This window comes from Sceloporus occidentalis, unplaced genomic scaffold (genome assembly GCF_023333645.1).
Source record: "Sceloporus occidentalis isolate IW3139 unplaced genomic scaffold, rSceOcc1.0.p SCAF_1, whole genome shotgun sequence".
Taxonomy (NCBI): domain Eukaryota; kingdom Metazoa; phylum Chordata; class Lepidosauria; order Squamata; family Phrynosomatidae; genus Sceloporus; species Sceloporus occidentalis.
The window spans coordinates 159,626,804-159,646,576 of record NW_028316981.1 but is presented as its reverse complement, the minus strand read 5'-3'; the positions used below and the strand labels follow the sequence as shown (position 1 = coordinate 159,646,576).

The following is a 19,773-nucleotide window of genomic DNA, read 5'->3' as shown; positions in this document are numbered from 1 at the left end:
GGGGCAGAGCTAGCAGGAGGGCGAGTGGCGCCCGAAAGGCACCACTCGCCCTCCCCTGGGTCTCCTGCCTTTTGCTCTCCGTGGAGAACAAGAAGCAGGAGACCCAGCATGGGAGGGAAGGGTGCCTGGCTGCGCGTGCACACACCAAGCACCCTTCACTGTGCTCTGGGTCTTCTGCTTCTTGCTCTCAGGGGGTGCCAAAATATTTCTCGCCTAGGGTGGCAAAATACCTAGAGCCGGCCCTGGCTTGAGCATGTGCCTGGGTTCAACCTGAGCCTCAAAGTTTAGGTATCAGCAGTGGCTAGGAGTCCATTTGCACAGTTAAAACTTGTATGCCAACTGTGCCTGTTACTTGAGACTTCAAATCTGGCCAGGGTGACACACGCTTAGTTACATCCTCGTTGGATTGTAGTAGCACACTGTGTGGGGCTGCTTTTGGAGAGTGTTCAGAAACTTCAGCTGGTTCAAAGAACTGCAACCAGATGCTAACTCAGGTTGGTTACAGACAGTGCACAACTCCGCAACAGTTCCACTGGCTGCCAGTCCATTTCCAGACACAATTCAAAGTGCCGTTTTAAACCTATAAAGCTCTACCAGGCTTGCGACGTCACGAGTGCACCATTTGCGCACTCGGGCATCACAAGAGCGAAGCAAAAAGAACCCGCTTTTTGCAGGTTCTTTTTCCGCCGCCGGGAAGCCTTACCATTTGGCGGCTGAAGCTTCCCGCTGGCGGGAATGGATCCTGCCTATATAAGGTCTGTCCCACCTAAAAATGTGCAGGAGTTTTCTATTTGTTGCGTTGGTGTGTGTGTTTAACAGTTTATGTTTCAACTGGTGTTAATTTTTTGATTGTTTAACCTTTTTTTATCTTTTATATTTTGCGATGTGAGTTTTTAACTATTTGTTTAATCTGTGGTAGGTAATTACCCTAAAGGCATCAGATCATGTCTGATCTTGGAAGCTAATAAAGATCAGCTCTGGTTAGGACTTGGATGGGATACCACCAATGAATAGCAGGTGCTGTAGGCTACATTTCAGAAGTTGGAACTGGCAAATCATCTCTGGGTATTCCTTGCCTACAAAAATCCTATGAAATTCATGGGGCCACCACAAACTGATGTGCAGCCTGAAGGTGTCTGTGCAATCTACACATTAAGGGTTGGCGTTTGCCATAGGAAAACTCTGATTTTTGACCTGGATTGACCAAGTAAAAAATAGCCTTTCCATGCCAGTGGATATTGCTTTAAATCAGTGGTGGGTAAAATGTGAACCTCCAGATAGGCTATAATTTACATAATTAGCCACCACTGGCTGCTTTGCTGACTAGGGATGATGGGATCTGAATTCCAACAACAGTTGCAGGGCTAGAACATGCCTACTTTGTTTAAGATAAAAATTCTGTTACCCCTTCATAGTAACATGAAAAGATGTCCTAACACCAAGGAAGCATTTTCCAACAAAGCACTTTATTTAATTTTTTGCCTATTTATTTATTTAATTTCATTTCTATGCCACCTTTCTCCCAGGAAGGGACCCAAGGTGGTATACAAGACAAAAACATTTCAAAACATCACAGTAGTTTTTTTTTAAAAACATGTAAAATAATCTATTTGAAACAATATAAGTTAACTTAAAAACATACAAAAGTTAAAACAGAAAACATACCCCAATAAGCCACTCTGTTGTGATTTTTAAAAAAGCTTGCCTAAATAGAAACGTTTTCACTTGCCGGTGAGGGAGAGGGAGGGGATCAGCCTAGCCTCCTGCAGGAGGGCATTCCAAAGGATGGGAGCAGCCACCAAGAAGGCACTCTCTCATGTCCTCACTAGGTAAGCCTGCGATGGTGGCGTGACAGAGAGAAGGCCTTCCCCGAAAGCTCTTAGGGCTCTCGTATGTTCATATGAGGAGATACTGTTTCTCAGATAGTCTGGAATTAAGCCAGCCCAGTCTTGCTCTTTACACCAAGGTGCCTGCATGTCTACCAGTTCTCTTTCTTGGACCTGCAGTCCTTCACTAGCCTTTGGTTCCATTGTTGTTGTTGTTGTTGTTGTTGTTGTTGTTGTTGTTGTGTGCCTTCAAGTCATTTTTGACTTATGGCGACCCTGATTCTTTTGCAGACTTTTAAAGACATAGAGTCACTCCTTATCAGTCATCTCAGCATAGCTGCAAATTATAATTCCTAGGAGTCTGTAATAAACAATAATCCATTCAGTATTAAAAGAATATAATTGTTTTATATATGACCTATATGTTGCTGAAATACATGTATAGATAGGTTGGAGACAGCTATTTTATTCTCATGACAGCTTCTCAAAGTGGAGAAACAATTCTGTATTTGTGTTTCTGTTGTTTTGATTTGTGATGAAACGCTGGCAGATGTTTCTTTTGGTTTTAGGTGTTTGTGGATATATAGAGTATGAGTGCCAAAGACTTTTGTACAGATGCAAAGATATCTCCTGGGGCTGTGACAATTGTTTCATTTATTCCCATAAGAGCTCTTGTGACTGTTTCACAGCACTGTTAATAGCTGCTTGGAAATACTACAGAAATGCTGTTTTGTTTTTTGTTTTAAATGATGAGGCTTGGCATATATAACAGGATTGGGAATTTGTATTTCATTGTCATTGCAGCACATTTTGTAACAACACTGCAGAACATCGCTACTGAATTGTGTTGTAGAGACAGGGAGGAGTGAAAAACAGGAGGCTAGAGCTGATTAAGAAATCAGTATATTCTTTTGAGGAAACATGAAAGTTGACACACAATTCAAAATTACTACAGAAAAATGTTTTATTGACCATATTTTTCATGAAAAGTATGTAGCTATTGCTACAACAAGGAGACCATATCACTGGCCACATTCTTTCTTTCAGTCTCAGGACAGCAGCATACATGGAATGGGAGGTGGAGACTGTCACAGTTTTACTCTCACAATGATTCTGCAAGGTATGTTAATCTGAGATATGGTGGTTTGCTTACAGTCATCCAGAAATTCAAACCTAGGCCTTTTTGGTCCAACATGCCATGTCTTGGAATACCGTTCTCAGAGTCCTCCAGGCAGACTAGCCAATAGGTATGCTGTCTGAGGGATTCTGGGAGTTGTAGTCCAAAGGATTACCTGTTTCATGGTCAAAATCCAAGGCATTGTACAAGTATTCATGATCCATATCTGTCTCTGTGGCATAACCTTCTGTTAACTCCTACATTATGTATTATTTTAAATAATCATAGGTGTTCTTCCCACCCATCTAATCCCATTCAGGTCTAAGATCTATTATAAGAATGTAAGAGCTCTGCTGAATCATTAGACCAAAGGAGTATCTGGACCAGCACATTGTTTCCACAGTGGACAGCCAGGTGCTTATGGGAGGCTCATAACTAAAGCCTTTCTTTCCTGCCTGTGGGAGCCCTGTGATAAGTAGTACAAATGCATATCCTGAACGTGACTGCTGCTGCCACCTTATCTGCCAAGGCAGGGACTGAAAGTAAGGCAGATAGTAAAAAGAAACCCTCATCAGCTAAATGCCAGGGTAATGTCTTGTGCAGTCCAATGGCATAATCACAGAACTGGAAGGGACCACAAGAGCTATCTCGTCTAATCTCGTTGCCATGTAGCAATATACAACTATGATTGCTATGCCCCTACTCACAAGGGCAATAGCATCCTTTATTTCCTGGAGATCATACATAGGCATTCTGACTCAAAGCCATTGGCAGGTTTATTCGCCATAAATTTTTCTCCCTATGCAGGCAAGAAAGGGTTCCTTCCCATCATATGTGCAGGGATGATTTGGCCTGTTGGCTGTCCTTAGGAGAAAATACTGGAAGAGCTTCACACCTTAGACTGCCTTTACTAGACTTTTCAAACATCACTTTCACCTAATGGCTGGCTACAGTTTAAGTATGATAATTTGAGTGCACCATGAGGACAAATGTAGGGTCAGGATGGGCTGCCTGATTCAAAATGTGTGATATCACTGGATTTTTCCTGTATCATCTTTTGTGAAGTGAATTTTAGGTACTTTCCTTCCACCACTTGGTTCTGGTATGATACGATAGGCAGGGGAAGTTTCCATGGGCAGATTTTCTGAGGGGCTAAGAGAAAAACCATCAACATTTCTAAATTTCCTGTTAATTAAAATGTTGCTGGCTATGAAGTATCTGTTCCCTGGAGCCACTGGGTTCTGAAATTATTGGGAATGTTTTTTTAGCAATTTCCTCCCCAAGGATGTAAAAATACCATAGAATACAAGAAGTGTGACAGAGGTGTGAGACAGATATGCTGACACTGTAGTAGTAAAATTAGAGTATCTTAGGAGCTATATGACAACAGCATATTTTTTTGTGAAGGTAAAAACCAGTAGGATTTAGCTAAAAGAGTGAAGACAGTAGTATTCAAAGAAAAGTCATAAGGGAGCTTTTACCTATAGTAAAATAACACAACTTCTTCATAGTTTGATAATTTTGATTGTGTAAAAACCTACACAATGTGACAAAATTGCTCTGAATGAAAGAGTCTTTATGATGGTACAGATACTACCAATTTATCTTGTCCACAGCAGGTTTTTGGTGAGTATGATTTTCCCCCTCAGAGCTTGAAATGGAACAGTACCTAATAATTTGTAATTGATATGATAAGGACACTTCCAAGCCAGGCCCAATCCTCTATGAACATGACATCTGTCAGTTATAGGGAAGTTAGTAGAACTAAATTTACAATTAACTCTTAGTAAGTTGTAGGCAGAGATTGAGCTCAATAACCATTCATTAAATGGTTAACCAATTTGTATTAATGTTTCTATCACTACATCTGTTTTTCACACTAACAGAGGAACATTTTGCGAGAATTGCTTGGGGAAGTCACTGGGTGAGTTAGTGTCTTAGTTTTAAACTACATATAACATGCAAATACATGAGATGGTGCCTTGGTGTTTGTGAAGACAAGTCACATGTCAAAGAAAGAATTTAGAGCACAGAAGCGAAAAGGAAGAGAGGACTATTAGCACATTTTGATGGGTTTTCCAGCTCATTCCAGCCCATTTTGGTGGGTTTTCTAAGACATCCATTACAAGAGGATCAGTAAGAGAATCAGGCTCAGAACATACTCCTGTGGGCAAATGTTTTGGAGCAAACTGCAGTGGGAATGACCCTGGATGTTGTAATCTGAAAGCAATGTTTTCAAGATCTGGTTTAAACACCCCACTGCTAAATCTCTCCTCCATATTTCCTCTCCCTGGAGCATCAGGGACTTGTTGCTTATCTAAGATGTAACCAGCGGTGGCTTCTATGTCCATGGTTAGTGAATGCACTCCTGCTGTTAATCTAAACTTTGAAGAAGCATGCAAAGCACTCAATCCATTTTGGCCAAATGTTAATGGACTAGTCCAAGGTGCTGGGTCTATTTTGGGGATGGAATTCAGGACTTCGGATGACACTTTTAGAATCTCATCTAAAATCTAGAGTGATTTTACTGCCCTGCTGAAATTGCCATTGGTCTAGCATCCCATATAGTTAGTCTCTTCACCTGGCTGAGAGAGGATAAGAATTATGTGTGGGTAATAATAACTTGATATAAGTGGCTGAGGCAAATTATAGCTTCCTAGTGGGAATGTCTTCCTTCCTCACCACAAGATCTCTTCCAATACCTACGACTTCTTGCTTTTGCTTTTCCCCTTGCTCTTCTTAGGTTTCCCAGCTTCTTCTGCTGCTTTCTTCTTCTCCTCCTTGAGCTCCTTGTATCGCCACTTGGGCAACTCCAATGTGTTCTTGTTCTTGGAGTGCCGTTGCTTCTTCTCTTTGGGGGCTGACTGGGGAGGCGACCTGGTGAGTTCAATTTTTGGGATGCCAGCAGGGAAGACGCTGTTGCGGTGCAGGCGCAAGGGAATTGACAGGAGCTTCACCAGGGTACTGGGTGGCTGGTATGGCACCAGAACCCGTGTGGGTGTCATGAACTGGCCATTGCAGGATGATGCACTGGCCATGGATTTGGCATCAGGATCTGGTTTATACTCCTTGAGGATCTCTGGCACTGAGAATCTCTGCTTGCCCACTTCTGGTGGGCTCTCAGGACAGATTGTTTGGCAAGCCGTAGCCACAAAAGGGCTGGCCAGGGAAGTAGTCATGCGCACCATGTGATCCATCACACCATCTGGCTCGGGGTCATGTGGAAAATTGATAGTGAATGTGGAACAGATTTTTTTAGTCAGACGCTTAGCTCTGGATGTGCCCAATGTTTCTGCCACCAGCTCAGGCAAAGCAGGCCATTGTGGCAAGTATTTGTTAGAGAATTGCTCAGCACATGGACGTTGGAGGAGCGTTCGAATCCGGACAATAGTTTCGAAGCGTCCAGTCAAAGCTGCCCATTCTCGTGCAGTCTTTCCTTTAACTGGGTCCACAGCAGTCATGTCAGCTCCTAGGAGAAATTATAACTTATTAAAAATCCAGCCTTGTTAGTTTTCAGTTGATAGTAACATAATGCTTTCATAATGGTTACCAATGAAGTAATAGAATGGGTTGCCCTTAATATAGGCCTACGCTCCTTTTGCCCCACATATGTTTGTAAAGGAGCTTAAAGATGGAGGTGGAATATATGAAATGATTTATACCATTTTGCAGGGTGACGAAAAAGGGACATAGCATGGTAACAACATTTTCTTTCCCTCTTCTTCTTGAAAAGAAAAAGATTAGATGCCACTGGCTATTCCAGTATGGGACATCAGCAAGAGATAGGAAGGAAGTAGTGGTTAGGCCCAGTCTTGGACTGAAACTTGAGAGATCCAAATTCAAATCTCCACTGGACCATGAAATGCTCTACATGACTAGGGTCAGTCACTCTCTCAATCTGACCTACCTCACTGGGTTCTTGCAAGGTTATAGTGGGAGATGGATACCCGTGTATACTGGCTTGAATTCACTGCAGAAAGGGAAATTTTAAGTGTAACCAGTACAAAGATAGGTAGATAGTTAAATAGGTAGGCCGATAGATAGATGCCACCATAGTTGCCAGAAGAGGCTGGAACTGATAAACTCTCATGTTAATAGTCAGAAAAAAAAGGCTTTCTTCCACGGCTAGCATGGAAATCATAACAACAACCCATTGCAAACTGCTGAAATATTGCACAAAGGGATCTTTTAGCACCTTTGAGACTAAGGCCCTATACAAACTGGCAGAAAGCGCTGGCCTGTGAGTGGAGTCAGGGCACAATGTCCTAACGATGGATGCCCTAAATCCGCCCTTGTGATGCCATGAGGCAGTCTGTTTTGCCCCTAAGTTAGTCTCAAAAGTGCTATAAGATCCCTTTGCATATTGATCCAGACTACTATAGTGGCTATGTCTTGGAATGTTACAGCAGTAGACACAGCTGCTTACCTGCAAGGCAGAGTGTGTGAATGAGGGTAAGGGGAAACATCCTCAGAGCCACACAGAAAAGTAGTCTTTGAAACAGCAGCAAATTTTGAGTAAATCTGAAATGTTAACCACAGGCCACCTATTTGCCATGTCTATTCAGTAGTAAAAGTGAGAAGCAGTACAAAAATCCTGCTTATGCTTGTCTGTTTAGAAGGTCTAGAGGACATTACACTGTGAAAGAAACTGAATCAAGACATTCAGATCATGAGTTTTAATTTGATGTTGGGGGAGGAATTCAATCATTCCCAGCAGAAAACTATTATCTCACCTTCTGCTGAGACTGAAATTCATTCCCTGCAGGAAGAGCTTCACACCTCTGACACTTATACACATGGCCACCCTATTCATCCACCCACCCATGCACCCTCTCCTAGAAACATATACAGTGGGCCTTTGGTATCTGTTAGGGTTTGGTTCCAGGACCCACTGTGGACACCAAAATCCATGGATGTTCAAGTCCCATTAAATACAACGGGTAGTAAAATAGGGTCCCTTATATAAAATGGCAAAATTAAGAATTGCTTTTGCGATTTTTAAATATATATATATATATATATACAGTATATATAAGCCATGGATGGTTGAATCCTTTGATAAAGTATATTTGAATACAGAGCACCAACTGTACAGACACCAACTATGCACTGAAAATACACAAAGCCAAACCTTGTCCACCATTTTTTAGAGTTTCCTGACCTTTCCTTTTTCTTTGACTCAATTTACAGGGTATGCACCTTGTAAATGTTTTTTTAAAGGTTTGCCCAGGATTGGCCATGAGCAAGTTCATAGGTTACCATTTTTTAAAAGAAAATCCTGAGTTTTGCAAGCAAGGTGACCAGACAGCCTCCTTTCCTGGGACCTGTCCTACATTTCAGCCTTTTGTTCAAGAGGAATTCAAAAATGTCTTCCATTTTGAACATGGCTAAGAAACATCAGTTTATATTTAAAGGAGTGTTTTTAGCTTTTATTTGGTAATTGCCCTACATTTTGAGGGGCCTTGTTCTCCTTTGCGGTTAGAATATATCTGTTTATGAAAGCAAACAGAGACAGCCTGCCCCAAAAGCCCTGCAGTTCCTCAGCTAGCAATGGAGCACTCAGGAGTTCCTGGAAGTAGCAGAGAAAAAGGGGATTGAAACTACACTTTCCTCCTTCAGCACTCAGTTCTTGACTAGTGAGGAGGTGAGTTCAAGTGCACCAATTATACCATTGATAAACTGGTCCTGGCTGCATCTCAACAAATCTGTGGCATCATTAGAGTTGGTGTCACCCAGCGCGATAACTCATGGTGTCAATTTTCCTATTGGGCCTCCTTCTGGGGTGGATATTTCCCTTCTGGGGCGGCTGCCACCATTTAAAATTGGATGTGTGGGAGCTGATTTTTATGGGGTGGCTGCCATGATAGTGGGGTGGTACATCCACTTTGCGATTAAGGACAGATTTAAAAGGAGCTATACAAAGTTCTGGAACTATTTTAAGGAATAAAGTTCAGAACCTTGGATAGCTCATTTAAAGCTCAGAATAAAACCAGGAATGGATTTGCCGCCCCACTGACATGGGTGTCACCAGCAACCATGACTGGGTGATCTTGACCATCCTTCACTCCCCCTACCCTGATGTCTGCTGTTGAAATAAATACAGTCTATTTACAGAATTTGCAATGTAGTGTTGAATGTCACATATATAGTTTCATCCACTGGTTGTCATTAGATATGGGGCAGCAATGGGAGAGGTTGCCAGAAATAGGCTAAAAATGATATAAGTAATCCCATACCTTAAAGGCACCAGATCCTATTTGATCTTGGAAGCTAAACAAGATCAGCCTTGAATAGTACGTGGATGGGAGACTGCCAATGAATATCAGGTGCTATAAGTTATATTTCAGAGGAAGGAATTGGCAACACCATCTCTGAGTATTCCTTGCCTGAGAAAACCCAATGAAGTTCATGGGATCACCGTACATCAACAGGCGACTTGAAGACACACAGACACAACAAAAGTTAAGGACCGCTGTTCTTTGAAACTGCCAGCAGATGTCGGTAGACACAATTCAGAAAGATAATCTATTGGGTCCTTTAGATCAAGAACAAGGAGTCAAAGCTTCTGGTTTCTATCATTCGCTCTGGAGCAGGATGCTGGAGGAGAGTGTCAGCTGGATTCAGTCCAAACAGTGATAGGCCTTATCAGAAGTTGTAACTAATATGAATTGTTCAGTGCTGAGAAGAGGTGAGAGAAAAACCCTCTGATAATCTAGGGATTTTTTCTGAATGCCAGGCTTGACAAATCCTTTGCCTTGTTTTAAACAAATCCAGGCATTTTTTAAATGTCCACGGAGATTAACTCTGCTTGCTTCTGATCAGGAGGATAAGAGCAGCCCAGCCTGCCATTGGCTTTACTTACATGAGCAAAGCATTCATAGGTAAGGCATTATTGGTTTATTGTTTGAAACTGCCATCCTTAGGTAGTTGCCAAGATCTCATCACCATGGAAGAACCTATTTCTGCTGTCCCTGCTGCCCATGATTTAAAAAATTATTAATCTGGTCTGGAGCTCTGAACAGTTCTCAATGGCAGCATCAACCTGCCATATTAATTTCCCAAAGTGCTTCTGACAAAGCTTAACTTTGAGGAGGGAGGTATTGTGGGAAATTAAAATTGCAGATAGATGTTTATGCCCCCTGTTATCTGCACAGCAGAAATAATGCAGTTTGACACCACTTTAACTGCCATGGCTCCATCCTCAAGAATCCTGGGATTTGTGATTTTGTGAGGCACTAGCACTCTTTGGCAGAGAGGGCTAAAGACAAGTTCCAGGATTCCATAGGATGGAGCTACAGCACTTAAAGTGGTGTCAAACTGCATTATTTCTGTTGTATAGATGCACCCCAAGAGACCAAGTGGCACCTTAAATACTATCATATTTATTATGGCATAAGCTTTTGTGGACAATGACTCTAACCACTACTGCTTTCCACATCTTGAAGTGTTACATGAGGTGAGAGAAAATGATTAGCTAAAAAATGGATTATTGAAAGGATTAAGTCCTGAATAGGCTAAGGAACAGCAATATACCTGCCATGAGCAAGGCTGCGACACAGTCGTTCCTCCCTTGTACTGCTGCCTTCATGAGGGCAGTCAAACCTCTAAAGTCTCGCATCTCAAGCTCTAGTCCTGGATAGTAGTTCAGAAGATAGTTAACAATAGTGATGTGTCCTTGATGGCAAGAGAGAGAAAGGGAAAAACATTAGGAACACACCACTTTTCCAGAAACAGATATTTACCATCTGTGCTAAAACAGCCTGATCCCTTTCAAGAACCACTAGAGTGCAACTCCCATCAAATTCTAGCTGATGGGAAAACTATTTTTTACCAATTCCTTTTTCCCCGTGTAGTCTCCACAGTGCCATGTCTTGCATACTACTCTGGAAAACCCACCTACCTCCAAGAATAGTTTTTCAATAGGACAATAGGGAGGCTGTAGAGGGGATGAGAGTTTGGCAAAATTTAACTGTTTTGAGTTTTTAAAATGATCTTTGCCTTATAGTTCTGATGTCTCTCAATCACTGTCTGAAAAGCAAATTACAGAATCAGATAACTACACGAAGGAAGGCAGAGAATCATGAAATGATAATATGGAATGATAATATGGAATGCCAAAGGAGACCAATGTTTAAATATTCACACTGCCTTTTGCACTACCCAAGATACTAGTTCAAAACAACCAGGGTATATTTCAAAAAATCATTTGCATAAGTATGCATGCATTATTAGCCTGTTTCTGGACCTTAGAGACCTCTCTCACAATCGGTTTAATTTTTTTTTAAAGGTGCATGAAATCATGTAACAAAAGGCACCCTCTATCAATCCAGGTCAGCCTGTATTATACCCAAAGTCACCTGAGTTATTTTGGCACCTGAGACAGAAAATCCTACGATCATTTCTATGTACTCTAGCTATCAAAATATGAACATTGCTAGTTTAAGGGCTTTATCACACCAGCCCCTTTTGAACTGCAGTCTCACCAAAAAATTAAAACGGCAACATACTGATTTGATTGCAGTTACCACTGCATTGTCTTCCATTCATGTGACTGGGGCTGTGGCACCTATGGCATTGCGCAATTAGCATTTTATTTACAGGTTTCCTCCATGAATGGAAAGGGATGGGTCAGGGATAGGACAACCATGGAAGGGAAGTGTTGTCATGCAGTCATTGCCACTGCCACTTCCTTCCCATGGGAATTGCGGTTTAAAAGCCACGTGTGATAAAGCCCGAAGCAATTAACAATTTGCAGCCCTTTCATGATGCCCAGAAATTGCTGCCAAGGCAGCTGCCTCATGAAAAGGCCTGTCCTGCTCATAACTGTTGGATATAGAGCAACTGTTGGATATGCTGCATGGACTAACCAAAAAACCCTTGGAGATTGCGATTTTGAACACAAAGAGTGGCTGATGGGGGAAGGTGTGCATAACCCTGTGTGAACTGGCCATTCCCCCAAAATTGGCCCCTCTTTCCCCTTTCAGTTCTTTGGTGTATTTATGAGGGAAAGTAGGAAGATTTAAAAAAAAAAAAGAAAAGAGCAGAGGGACATCTGTTGTGGATTTGCTTGTTATGTGTAGTTGGATCTTAAGCTTAGCCAATAAAGATTTAAACGATAGATAGATTTACCACATTTACACATAAACTTCAAATATGCATATAACTGCACAGCTAAAATGCTACTAAAGATCTTAGTGCTTCAGCTCACACTCAAACATTCATGTGGGCCACTTTCTTTTTGTCAAAAGGAAAAGATGGATAATAAAAAAGACAAAAGCGGGTACAGATTTGCATAACATTCACATATATTAATTTATATGGATCAATGCAATTCATAAATAATAGTTGTTTGACCTGAAGGTTAAACAACTTCAAATTATAACAACCTTATTTTCTTGGCATGATTTTTTTTCAGAGGGGGGGCAGGTCTGCTATTGCCTTCTTCCAAGTGAGGGAGACTGATCTGCCTAGTGTCACCCAGTGGGATCCATGGCTGAGCAGAGATTTGAATCTTGATCTCCTAGGATCCTAGTCCAACACTCAAATCACTTTATCATGATGACTCTTAGAAATAACTGCTCTAATTTCAGTAGCTCTAGATGATCAGTCCCATCATGGCACTATCTTTCATGGTAGTGGGATTATGTGCTTCTGTGAGGCAAGAGGCTATGTCTATGATAGCACTACTACTGGTAGGTCTCCCAAGTCAGACAGGCTTTTTCTGGGGAGACAGACTAACCAAACACTGAGCAGCAGCAATAGTGATGAATGACAGTGACAGGATCTCTCAGAGGACATGACAGTGGCACTTTAGCTAAAGGAGTTAGTATTGTACAGAATGATGCACTGGTAAGCCACCTCAGTTTTTTTTACCATGAAAACTCTATGATGAGACCATCCAAAATGAAGCAAGTGATAGTGCTGCAAGATGAAGCCCTGAGTCTATAGGATCTTAACAGAGCAGTTACTACCAGGGTTTCTTAGAGGTCTCTCATTCATAGGGTCACCCTAAGTCAAAGCCAACTTGATGGCAATTAATAACATAAAGGTGATTAGTCTGTTGTCCAGGTGCTTGCTGCGATTGACAGCGTCAAGGCCTTTCTCTTGGTGCTGGTGGACCTCTCTAAAGTTGGATATTTGGTCACTTTCTCTATATTCTACCCTATTCTACAGCTATATCTCAACATTATTCCTGAAATCCCAGCTGTTTCACACACAATAGTTATGTGTTATTGTTTATTTCTTTAAATGAGAGGTGAGAATCTTGCAGTCTTCCAGATGTTGCTGACTTGCAATGCGCAGCAGCTCTAGCCAGCATAGTAGTATGAAGTAATACAAACTGTAGTCCAACAACTTCTGGAGGGCTGCATGTTTCCCACCCTGGGATGAAAACATTTTTACATACATTTTAACATGGCTACAGAAGAAGAGGAACACAAATTTGTAGTGAAGATAAAAAAGGCAGAATAGAAGAGTCACTTCTCAATTCAATAGATTAGGTTTTAAGTGTGTTCTGTCCTGCAAAATCCATGTGACTCTGTGACTCTTGGGGCAAGTACTGATAATGGCCATTGGGCAGTTGAAGCTTGTGAATGGTATGCCAGGCCATAGATAAATTAGATTGGTGCTAGTCACATACTGATGGAGGGTGAGGACCAGCTCCCAGTGTTATCAGTAGGTGCAGGTAATTCATGCCATCTTGGGGCTTGTTCTTTGTGATATTCTCCTAAATAACCACCAAGCCTTTCTTCTTTAATGAACTAGAATATACTGACTGGAAGGAGTTGGATGAATGATATACATTGGTGACACATATTGCAAAGATCTTTTAGAATAGCTAACCTGCCTTTATCTTCTCACTGGCATTTAGTTGTATGAAAGTAAGACCCTATACAGCTGGGCCAAAAAGGCCAGCCTGTGGGTGGAGTCAGGGCACAGTGCCCTGATGACAGATGCCCTGACTCCACCCCCAGGGTGCCATGATGCCATGCTCCATTCCAGATGGTGCGCGGCATCATGGCGCACCTACAGCGCTGCATCCAGATGATGCAGCACTGAAGGGGTGATGTACAGCCACGCTGCTGTGGCTATGATGCCCTTTGGCAGGTGCAAAAAGAAGCTGCTTTTTGCGGCTCCTTTTTGTGCCCTTCGGAGGCTGGATCGGGGCCGCAGCGTGAGGTTGCTGCGACCCCGATCCAGCCAGGAAAGGGGCAACCTCTCACCACCCCTTAGGGGCAGTCTGAGCCCCTGAGAACTCTTTTGTCTGTTTCTTGATGGATTTGCCAATTTTTTAATGGATTCTATTCAGTGTAATAATCTACAGAGAGCAAATATGGTGTAGTAGTTTGAACATGGGACTATAACTCTGGAGACCAGGGACTGAATCCCTGCTTGGCCATGAATCCCATTGGTTGACCTTGGGGAAATCACAGTCTTTCAGCCTGGGAGGAAGGTAAATGCAACCCCCCCTCTGAATAAGTCTTGCCAAGAAAACCTTATGACAGAGTCGCCATATGTTGGAAATGACTTGGAAGTACACAACAACAGTACCCTGCACTGCTGAGTTTCACTTGAGCACAACACAAAATGTCATTCTTTAATCAGCTCTTTTAAAATTCTAGATAGATGCCCAGCAGTGCTATCTGAATCTTTCACGGACCTGGAGACCCTTCACTGCCCAACAAAGGCAAAGAGACTGTTTCCTACCTGCCTGAGCTGCTATCATGAGTGCTGTGTTCCCATCATTATCTTGATGATTGATATCTAAGCAGGGGCATTTGCTGAGAACAGTGACAATGTCTACGAAGCCCTTGAAACAAGCCACCAGCAAGCCATTCTGCAGAGAAAAATGGAACAGATTTAAGAGTCAGATACCTAAGAGTCATACTATCTACTGTAAGAGATTCATTCTCTCCCATTCACATAGTCCACTCCCAGCCTACTGCACCAAGGCAACAACTATCAAGGCTGACACAAGACATTTTGCTGCTTGAGGTTAAGAACAAGATGGACCCATTTCAAAGTGCATGTATAAAAACTAAATGGATTGGCAGTTCAGTCTTATTTCAATACTGGTTAGGGACACAGTGGCTTAGTGGTTAAGATGCTAATTCTGCCGATCGTAAGTTCAGGGGTTGGCAGTTTGAGGCCTAAGTGCAATGTGATGTGGTGAGTTCCTGTCACTAGTCCCAGCTTCTGCCAACCTATCAGTTGGAAAGCATGCAAATATAACTAGATAATTAGGTACCACTTTGGTGAGAAGGTAACAGTGTTCTGTGCAATCATGCTGGCCACATGACCACCAGAGTTATCTTTAGACAATGCTGGCCCTTCAGCTTAGTAACAGAGATGAGCACCGCCCCCTACAGTTGGTTACGACTAGACATTCATGTTGAGGGGAAACCTTTACTTTTACTTTATGGGACTTTATCATCCATCACATCTGTGGCAATAAACTGCTTTAGGGGCCAAGGATAGTTTGTGTGACATCCACAGCTGTATCTTCCAGTGGGGGAAATGAGCCAGAGTATTTTTAAGGAAGCACCAGGAGTTTGTCACCCTCCCCTAGTGTTTGCCATTCAGGTCTGACCAAGGAGTTCATCTCACACTGACAGATAGTATGGATGGTCTTAAACAACAAATGTAATGACATTATATTCTCAGAAACCCAGTCAAAAGCACATGGATATGAGAACCAGGATGTAATGCAGTAACAACAGCTGCTCCCACAGTATCCCTGGCAATTCTGTTGGTACCCTTCTACCATTACAAGAATATAAACTATCCTAACGATGGTGATTCCATACTAACCATGCATGGAAAGTATAGATGAATGGATATATGATGTGCCTGAATGTCCTTAGGTTATCATGGAGCCAGGTCCGCACCTTCTTCCCATCCTACTGAATATATGTTCTGTTGTGAATTGCAGACAACTCTTCTCCCATAAGACTTATCTGTGGCCTGCAGGATAGTAACCTTGCATCAGGGACGTAGCCAGGATTTTGGGAAGGGGGGGGGGTCCAGACTAAGTGCCACCATTTTAATGGGGCTTGGGTGCGGTGGCACGGCAGTACACACCATTCATTTTATCTAACGGAAGGGGGGTCCGGACCCCAAGACCCCCCCCCCCCCGGCTACGTCCCTGCTTGCATTCAGAACCTAAAGGGTTCTGCCCAGGAGAAGGGTGGCTAATTTTCATACAAGAGCTAAGAGTTTGTAGAACAAAAAAGAGCAGAGCATTTTTGCTATTGATAGGTTGAGGAAAAGGAGCCATGTGAACAAGGTAGGATGGAAATGACCTAGCCAGTATCAGTAGCTTAGTGTAGACCAAAACCCAAGAGACAGAGCTAGGAAGAATCCCCTTCCCACCGAATGTAAACCTGAGTGAGCATATTGCTAGAGGAAACCAAGAGAGTGATGGTCATCTCAATGAATGGCCTCCTAATAGTCTCTCTCATTTTTGCCCCAGGATGCCTGTTGTCTTGTCACCCCACTTTTAGGTGATCTAGCCACACCTTTCCTGTGCAAATTGATCTAGCTAGCCACAGCTATTACAAAGCAATTCAGCGGCTGTGGTGCAGTCAATAGAAGGCTTATTGTTGTTATTGTTACTCCTATTGGTGTTAGGTTACCAGTTTTCTATATGGCTTCATATTTCCAATTATATCTCAGTGTTGGACTCCTGGCAATGGTATAGAATTGTTTCTTGGACCAGAGAAGAGCCATTTGTTGGTAGCCCCATTCTAACTGTGGCTTGACCCCATTTGAGCCATTGCATTCTTTTCAACCCAAGGCGGTTTCACCCTACTTGTTAGCATGCTATCTCAGGGCCACAGGGATGTGCGTGGGAGGGGTATGTTTCTAATTACCCGTCCATTGATGTCCAGTTCCATGACTTCCTCTTTGGTCACCCCCTGATGGAGCCTCTGCTGTAATAGCCTTGCATCGTTCTTGATGCAGCACTGATACAAGGTAAGCTGTGTACCGTCATTGCTGTCAGACGGAGCATGTTCATAGATAGGATAAACAGAGTCATCAGAGAGGATGCTGCTGGTTTCGGAGTCTCCCCTCTCCATGTCTTCATTGTCTTCATCCTCTTCATCTTCCTCATAGTGTAGTTCTGGATCTGACTCATCTATGGTGGGTGATATGCCTCGTTCTCCTGCGTTGCTGGCATCGGTCATCCAGCCCGCTCACAACAAGCAGCTTTTGTTGTTCCTTTGGCTGCACATGGTTGTTTTGGTGGCAATGACCCCTTTCCCTTATGCTCTCACAAAATCTTCACTTATGCTTTGGAGGTCTGCAAGGAAAGAAGAAGATTGATTGTTACCAATTGTGAACAAGTGGTACTCCCCACCACATTGTGTGGTTTTCTTCTAAACATTTTATGGATTTGGGAGACTGGACTAATCTCTTAATTGTTTCAAGCCTACCCCATCTGCTCAATGTCTTCTAAGGAAGTGTTTCAGAGAACCTAGATATTGTGTGGAAGATTGTTAGGGACTCTTCAGTGAGAAGATGGGTAATGGTAAACAACTGGAAAAACTTAATACCACTCCTGAGCTATCCCACTGCTACTTTCTAAGAAGGGAGCGTTAGGTATATTTTAGAGTGCATGTTCAATGCAGATGTAATGACAGTGAGGCCTATGAGAGCCTCAGTTCAAGTGAACTGGGGATCTAAGAACCCTCTGAAAGAACATACAAGAAAGTGGCAGTGGGATAGATCAGGAGTAGTCAGATGTGCCAGGTCACTCTACCACAGTGCTTCCCAAGGGTCTGGCAGTGGGTACCAGCAATTATTTTTTGCCAGGCTCTGTTACCATATTTGTGCCTATTCGCTAGAATTTTCCCTCTTCCTGGAAATTCCTTAGGAAATATTGTATAAAATTACCTTCAGGTTATGTTTATAAAGTATATATGAACATAAATTGAATTGTTGTTTAGATTTAGGTCCAATTTCCAAGATATCTCATCAAGGACATACCATATATATTCAACTATAAGTCGAGAAATTTATGCCCCAATATTGTCCCTAAAATCCTGGGCTGACATGTATACAGGTCAATGCACTAATACTGCTTAGAAAGGTCCTGAAACAAGCACCGTCTGATGACCCACTCTTCATGTCTCAAGGCAGGCGTTTTGTGTGTGTGTGTGTGTGTGAAAGACATTCCCAGTCCAATTTGTAAGCCTTCTCTTCCTATCAAAGAAACATGCCTTTTAGCTCCTCTTCTTTCCCTTCCCAGTCCCATTTGAAAGTCTCCTCTTCCCATCAAAGAAAGATCCCTGTTAGCTCCACTTCTTTCCATTCCTTAGTATGATCTGAAAGCCTTCTCTTCCCATCAAAGAAGCATCTCTTCTTAGCTTCTCTTCTTTTCCTTCCAGTCTGATCTGAAAGCCTTCTCTTCCCATCAAACAAACACTACATTTAGCTCTTCTTTCCCTTCCCAATTTGATTTGAAAGCTTTCTCTTCCCATCTAAGAAACACCCATTTAACACTACTTCCTTTTGTTCTCAATCCCATGTTAAAACTTCTCCTCCAGACCTAGGGAACTGGGGTTAGGTGGTTGGGAGAGGTCCAGAGGAGAAGAAGGTATGAAAGTGGTGTTTCCCTCTTTCCATCCTTTGTTATAGGCCCCTAAATTTTACTCGACTTATCCATGGGTCATATCAAAATCCATTATTTTGACCCTGAAACCTTCCCTTGACTTATACATGAGATCAACTTGTACATGAGTATATATACAGTGTATGCAAATAGAGGTATTCCAAAGTCCAAAAAAATCTGAAATCCAAAGCACTTGTAGTCCTATGCATTTTTGATAAGGGAGACTCAGGCTGTCTGTCTCCACCCAGAACATTGCCCATGAGTTTCTCTGACCTCTGATTTTCCCTCCTTATATAAGTTTTTTTATTTGGACCTGGTCCATATCCTAGGCAACCTCAAGACTCTGCCCTTATCTGTATGGCTCTGCAATCTCCTGTTCAGTGTCTGCTTTCCATGCTGCCAATCTGTTTCCTGACCTTCCCATCTTCTTAAATAAATCCTTCCAGGGAATGGAAGGAAAAAGAAACAAGATCCTACACCACTACTCCCATCCCTAATTTCAAACTACAAAAGATGATTGGATTGCCAGTTGAACCTTCTACTTCAATGGGGTGGTGGAATGGCATCTTCTACCACATCTGAAGGTAGTATCAGATGGTAGCATGGCGGGGTATTTAGAGCATCAGGACAGGCTGTGTGGCCCACACACAACTCTGCTCTCTAGCAAGGGGGGAATGGTCAAGAAGCTCAGGAGGACTGGCCAAAGGACTCTGTTACTGCCCTCCAGCACCTGCTGGCTGGATTCAGCCATGGTTGCCTCATTCTACCAAATGGTAAGGCAGGCCCTGTTTCCTTATGAGCTTTCTAGCTTCTTTGTCTGTTGCCTTTCTCCACTCTTCTCTCCTGATTCCAGTCTTGTACATTTGTGTACAGTTCTAACCTAGCAGCCTGTGACTGAATTCTTTTGCAATGGCCCTCTTGTGCTGCGTTTATGTGGTTTGTTTTTGCCTTGCAGGGATGTAGCCAAGGGGAGGGGTCTGTGGGGTCCGGACCCCCCCTTCCGTTAGATACAATGAATGGTGCGTGCTGCCGCACTACCACACACAAGCCCCATTATAATGGTAGCAGTTAGTCTTGACCCCCCCTTCCTCAAAATCCTGGCTACGTCCCTGTGCCTTGGACCCTTAGTACCTGTAAGTGCTGCTTGTAGTACCACATCTGGCACAGTGTTGCTGATATCCATTGTGTTCAGTAGGGTTGCCAGGTCAAGATTTCAG

General features: G+C 42.7%; 1 protein-coding gene across 2 annotated transcripts; it reads right to left on the bottom strand.

Moving 5' to 3' along the window:
• Positions 1 to 2,766: 2,766 nt before the first annotated feature.
• On the bottom strand, positions 2,767 to 17,242 carry LOC149322518 (photoreceptor ankyrin repeat protein-like). Of its 2 annotated transcripts, XM_089478999.1 has the most exons (4): positions 16,815 to 17,242; positions 14,650 to 14,779; positions 10,477 to 10,617; positions 2,767 to 6,412 (listed from the first exon to the last, which is right to left on the bottom strand). In XM_089478999.1, the coding sequence occupies exons 1-4, from the start codon at positions 17,127 to 17,129 to the stop codon at positions 5,646 to 5,648; spliced, it is 1,353 nt and encodes a 450-aa protein (XP_089335125.1). In that variant the 5' UTR covers positions 17,130 to 17,242; the 3' UTR covers positions 2,767 to 5,645. The 2 variants fall into 2 exon arrangements, with proteins under 2 accessions (XP_089335125.1, XP_089335134.1); XM_089479008.1 differs by lacking the exon at positions 10,477 to 10,617.
• Between the last annotated feature and the right edge of the window lie 2,531 nt (positions 17,243 to 19,773).